Source organism: Dreissena polymorpha, chromosome 5, assembly GCF_020536995.1.
Source record: "Dreissena polymorpha isolate Duluth1 chromosome 5, UMN_Dpol_1.0, whole genome shotgun sequence".
NCBI lineage: Eukaryota > Metazoa > Mollusca > Bivalvia > Myida > Dreissenidae > Dreissena > Dreissena polymorpha.
In genome coordinates this window covers 121,802,193-121,808,192 of record NC_068359.1, presented here as the reverse complement: position 1 = coordinate 121,808,192, position 6,000 = coordinate 121,802,193, and the positions used below count along the sequence as shown (strand labels likewise).

The 6,000-nt window shown below is 34.0% G+C and overlaps 1 protein-coding gene across 1 annotated transcript in view; it reads right to left on the bottom strand.

Moving 5' to 3' along the window:
• Positions 1-3,121: 3,121 nt before the first annotated feature.
• LOC127880488 (galectin-8-like) overlaps positions 3,122-6,000 on the bottom strand; it is a 118,857-nt gene continuing 115,978 nt past the window's right edge. The window contains exon 4 of the mRNA XM_052427781.1: positions 3,122-3,249. Coding sequence (XP_052283741.1) covers positions 3,133-3,249 — 117 coding nt within the window. The 3' untranslated portion in view covers positions 3,122-3,132. The remainder of the gene's footprint in view (positions 3,250-6,000) is intronic.

Sequence of the window (6,000 nt, the reverse complement as noted above, 5' to 3'; positions counted from 1 at the left end):
GAAAAGAGAAATATAGATTTACTCATAACTATGAGTAAATTGCCATAAGTAACAATAGATAACAGTATGTTTACACCAATTGTTTGCAGTAAGAGGTGTGATGATGATCAAAGATTTATAAATAAACAAAAATTCGCGTTATGTGGTGTACATGCCCGGCGACGAGATTTCAATCATCGTATCGTGATAATATTATGAACACATGCGTAGACATGTGCTGTCACAGACATGAACACACTTAATCCACATTGGGGACATGGGCTTCTTTGAAGAATAGTGTATTTAAAATGTTTATTCTCTTGCTAATATTATTTTTCCGTAATGAACGAAACTAAAATCAGTATATGTGTTTCCTGTTTTATTGTTAATTAAAAAATTAACCCTTTATTTAAAAAATAATAATAATTAAGGAATATATCAGTTTAGGAAATATAGAGAACATCACCGGGACAGCTTAATATAAATTAGTTTATTTTATATAGCTTTTTATATTACCTCTAAATATTCCAAAATGAAATGTTACTTTAGAAATAAGAAAGTTTTAGGCAAAGGCGGATATGTACTTTTCAATAAGAAAAACGTGTATCGGAAATGCATATCTCCGAGACGGTTCATGTTAAATTAAAAAAATCATAGTCTTGTACATTTTGTATTACCTTTAAAATGATATGCACGTCAGAAGTACTTACATGCTTGCTTTTAAATAGTCTAACTCGGCAGATAATCTCCCATAGTGTTGTTATTTAATAACCGCGAAAATATCAAAGTTGAAATTATAGACAATAGATTTCGAGATCACTTTTAAACCTATATTTTATTCATTATTTTCAGAAAGAAAGAATTAAGTTAAAGACAATTGAAAGGCGTACTTGTTAAACAGCTAACTTGATCGACAAATACCATGATTACGTTTCATTACTTAATATTGGTCCAAAGACTCCCATGTTTCCAAATATATTATGTTTTATTTTAAAATTACGTTTAATTTATCAACGCTGCTATAAATATCGAAACTTTTCATGTTTAAAGTTTGTCCGTTCTAGTGTGCGCAGTAATGAAATGTTGTGTATTTGAATCAAGCGGGCATACACGCTGCAGGAGCCAATGATAACGCCAGATAACAGAGTGAGACTAGCGGAGGTTCGATTGATTTCACGTGACTGATATTAATCTCGTTTTCGTTGCGCGAATTCCAGATACTTTCTACTGGTCCGAATGGATGTGTCCAATCTTTGTTCATTTATAGATCGTTGCTTTAATACATTAAGATACTGCGGATGCGTAGGGGTTAAAAGGCGGAGTTATTATCGCGAGTTAAATCTAGCGAGAATCACTCCGCCTTCTCGGCCCAACGCATGCGCAGTTCTAGCAAAAGCTCACATTTCAAACTCCGCCTTTTAAGCCGTACGCATGCGCATAGTTCATCCCTGTTCAGCCCTAACAATCCTCAATAATCCGTTTTCAACCCAAAAATCCCTAAACAATCCTAGAAAGGATTGTTAGAGATTAATCCCTAAAAAATATTCATCCCTAAGCAACCCCTTATATGCGGAACAAAATCCCTAACCTCACTGTATGTCTCATCAGAATATGAAGTCATGCCTTATCAGAAAAAGAAGCCATGTTTCATCAGAAAATGAAGCCATGTGAAGTCAAAAAATGAAGCCACGTATAGTCAGAAAATGAAGCCAGGTGAAGCAATAAAATTTCATGTGAATTCAGAAAATAAAGCCATCTCTGATCAGAGAATTTCATCATAGCTCATTTGAAATTTGAAGTCAGAAAATAAAGCCATCTTTCATAAGAGAATTTCATCATAGCTCATCAGAAAATGAAGCATTATTCCATTGAAAAGTGGTCTCGTATCTCCTTAGCAAATTGAAGTATTTTTTCTTCTGAGAAAAAAATGAAGTAATGACTCCTCAGAAAATAAGTCATATATACATATACCTGATAGAACACGGTCATGATGTACTCAAAATATCGGCTATAACGTAAATTAATAGGAAACGTCTGTTAAAATATTTATTTCTTGAAAATTAACACAGGGGCCGAGGAATATGCTGGTCGCAGTTTCTGACTTATAATTTCTAAAGACGAATGTTTTAAAAGGTCGAGTCCGAACTAAATTGTGAATAAAGACAATTATTAAATGTCGAAAACAGCCTTTTGGCTGCCCGTGTATCAATCTCAATATCAATCTGATGTTATTCTCTATTAGCTAAATTACTTTAAAAAAGGAAGAAACACACACAAATCCATACATAAGTTAAGTATTAATGCTCCGTTTCAAATTAAACCGTTGTACTTAAATACATGAAATAATCTTCCGCGTTAAGACAATCACAACTGGATGTTGATATAAAGTTGTATTTTTAGATCACCTAGCAATCATGTGGAGCTGTTGGGATACCATGATGAAGAAAAACGATTTGCAGTTAATTGGTGACAATTTGGTCGGACATCAAATATCAGTAATTGCACACCGCCTAAGTCTGTTTATTTTTACTTTACTCTCAAATACATGAAAGCAATGCCCATGAGTAACACATTAATGGATTTTGATGAGATGTGTGTAATGGCTAGGGTGTCAGCCGTTCTCTACTTCTCTCGATTCAGAATTATGAGTGTTCTAAAGATCTAAAGACATCAAGTATTGCATGTTCTTACCAGGAGACCAACTCAAAGATGTGTGTTGTATCCAATCGGGTAAAAATAAAAAGGTATATATAACGTGAAACTGGCAACATAAGTAGACCAATGCAAACATATACAATACATCAGATCGATTTTATTGTGAACCTGTAATATACTTCGAAAACACACATAGTATATAATCCGTTTAAAAGTCAAGAAATATAGAAAATCTACAATTACAAAATAATAATTATGCTTAATAAATGATGAGTATAAAGGCATCATAGTTCAAAACTATGGCCATGGCAAACACAAATGGATGGGATGTGACGTCCGTTTTTTAAAAATAGATATCATAATGACGTGTAAATATCGACTTTGCCATCAATACACGAAATCAAACAAATCCGTACATAATATGTTAATTTCAGATGAATATTTTTGCACACGTAATGCTTGCTTTAAAATACATTTATTGTTATGATGTCCGTGACCTTACTGGAAGCGCACTTGCGTGATTCTGACGTCGCCGTCGATTCTCAGAAACGTGAATTTGTCCAGTGGCAGCAGTATGTGTTTGTATTCCAAAAGATGGTTGTTGTTCACGGCGACCTTCAACGACAAAAATAGTGCGTTTTAAACATTAAGCGTACATTTAATATTACGTATATTCTTAATCGTTAACCAATCTTTCAAAACACTGGAACTCTTTTAGGAGTCTTAGCTACGTCACCCAAGAAATTCATTTGAATTGGAAAATTATTTCTTTAAACATATAAAACGCCAATCAGTTCCTGTTATTTCTACGAAAAAACTATAATTTGACCATAAACCTATATCCGTGTTAACCAACTTCTTGTTTCATTTTTATACGATAGAGAAACATGCATATTCTATAACGATAATTTAGCATTGACGTAAAAATCAGAACGCATTAAGGTAGAAATAAGATATAATCAAAGTAGAAATCTCATTGCATTTAAGAAAAAGTTTATTTTATTGAAAGATTGCATTAAGATTGTGATCAGATTGCAGGAACACTGTAATTACATTGCAGAGTCATAGTACGAGAAAATGCACAAAGGCGGTAAACATATTAGCAGTATTAGTAATTAACAGACCGCGTTAAAAAATTCTCAAACCTTAAAGCAGTGCTGTTCCACAAGGATACTCATCTCAAAAAAGGCATTAGGGGCAACGGGGAAATAACTGACAGCGCGTTCTTCTGCTTGCCAGTTATTGTTCTGCTTCGAGTTGCGCACAATCACGTTACGATCTGAACCGAAGTTGAGACGTGAAGGCGTTATCTGGTCCATCGGGCGAGCTGTCGATGTTAATGTTGAATCTAAGGATTCTAAGAAATTAGGTTATATAGGTAGGGCCTACAGTAAATTGACAGAAATTGTATACCGAGTAGTAAGCCTATCGAAAAGAAATATAGGACTTTCTCGGTAAGAGACTACATTTTAAGCTTAAGAACACTTTTACATTCATTTGAAAATATAGCTTAGTCCTGTGGCAAACCTCTAAATTAGGTTATATTAAAGATCAAGAATTAATTTTCGCGTTTCAAGTGCTTTAACAATGTAATAAGCAGTTTGTTTAATTGTCTGTTCATTATTGCTTGACAGCATTATAAACAATTTATGTATATTTGGGTTTATGAAAATTTACGTTGTATATATGTTTTTCGTATATCCTGCAATACAGGGCACTTGAATAGGAAATGTAATTCGTTTTCTATTTCACCAGTATTGCAAATTGGACAAAGTCGCTGTTCTATTGTTATACCGCGATATCTGCCTGTTTCGATTTCTATCGGAAGGGTTCCGGCAACGAAGTTGGACAAAACTGCGCCGAAATTTGCGCACACATAGGATGTCTAGGTATGATTCGTGTTCGTATTGTGATTTAATATGTTTATATAATTCAAGTTTGGGAGATGTATTAACTATACTCCACCAGTTTTGTAAGTATTGGGACTTTCTCTAAATTCATTTATGAATTTTTGTGGGTTTGGGACATGCTGTTTCATCCAAATGTAATAAATCCATTTGTGTTAAGTAAGTTCTTAATTTCATTGGCCCAATTAAAGAAGAGATTTAAGTTTGTGTTCAATAAGAAATTATAGCATTTTTTACGTATCTGGTGTCGGGCATGCTTATTATTTTCAGCCAGTATTTTAGGCATCGAATTTGTGAAGTTATTACAATAGGGTAGCGACCACAATCTCCGAGGCTCATGATATTTGATTTTTTTCACCAACACAAAGGTACCTTTGCAGGCATGTCGGTGGACCGATTCGATACATTGAATTTCTGTAAAACCCCAAATTTCATGTACATGTAATAAAACAGGACTTATTTAACTGTCAAACAGTTTAAAGAAGACCGAATTAGATAGTTGACCATATTTATACAATGACGATAATATGCCATTCAAGGCACGCTTCCCCTTAATTGCATTTTCGCTAGCCATTTCACTTAGCGACAGAGAAGGAAAGAAGCAGACACCAACGTAGGTAAAGGATTGAACAACGTCAATTAAAGCTACCCGCATAACTCCAGCGTTCATTCATTAATATAATTTGATAGTATTTTAAAATTCCGATTGTAAACCAGTCGTTTAATGTACTGCAACTCTTAGACAAAATTTGCAATATTTAATCAACTACTATTGTTACCGACTTTTGTCTGTCAGTATTTTTTTAAGCATCAACTTAACATATATTTACTAAAATTCATGTTACTATCAATATCGAACAATTTTCATTTATTGAAATTCACTGTTATCTTAAGCCATTAACTGCGGCTATACATTTTTCCCGCAAGTTCGCGAGAAAAAAGATAAGCTGGCTTTCCTAAACAAAATAATTTCATAGGCAAATGTCTATAGCGAAGCATGGTTTTTGTAATCCTAATTGACAACACAATTGCTTCAATTCTATGTTGTCAAATGGTAAACTGAGTTGTCTTTCTAAAAATGACGTTCAAGCGTAATAATAAAATGTTCGTCTTGGATTGTTTTCAGGTCTTTTCTGCTGTAGACAAGTTTCTGGTAAGGAAACAGTTTTGATCCTGGTATAGACAAGCCTAAATAGTATTTTTGATATAATCTTCAAAGCAAATAAGCCATTCGGAAACCTAAAAAGTACTTGTTGGGAATTTGGCGCGTCATCGTGTGACGCCGCCAATGGTGCGCCGTCGTGTGACGCCGCCGAATAACGTCATATACATGCACTTCATATTGTTATTGTTGTTTCAGTTAATATATTGTTATGATCGAGAAAGGACGACATTAAAACGTAAAACACAACGCTATACTTATTTATTCATTTCAAGTAGACATGTGTGGTGCCGTGAC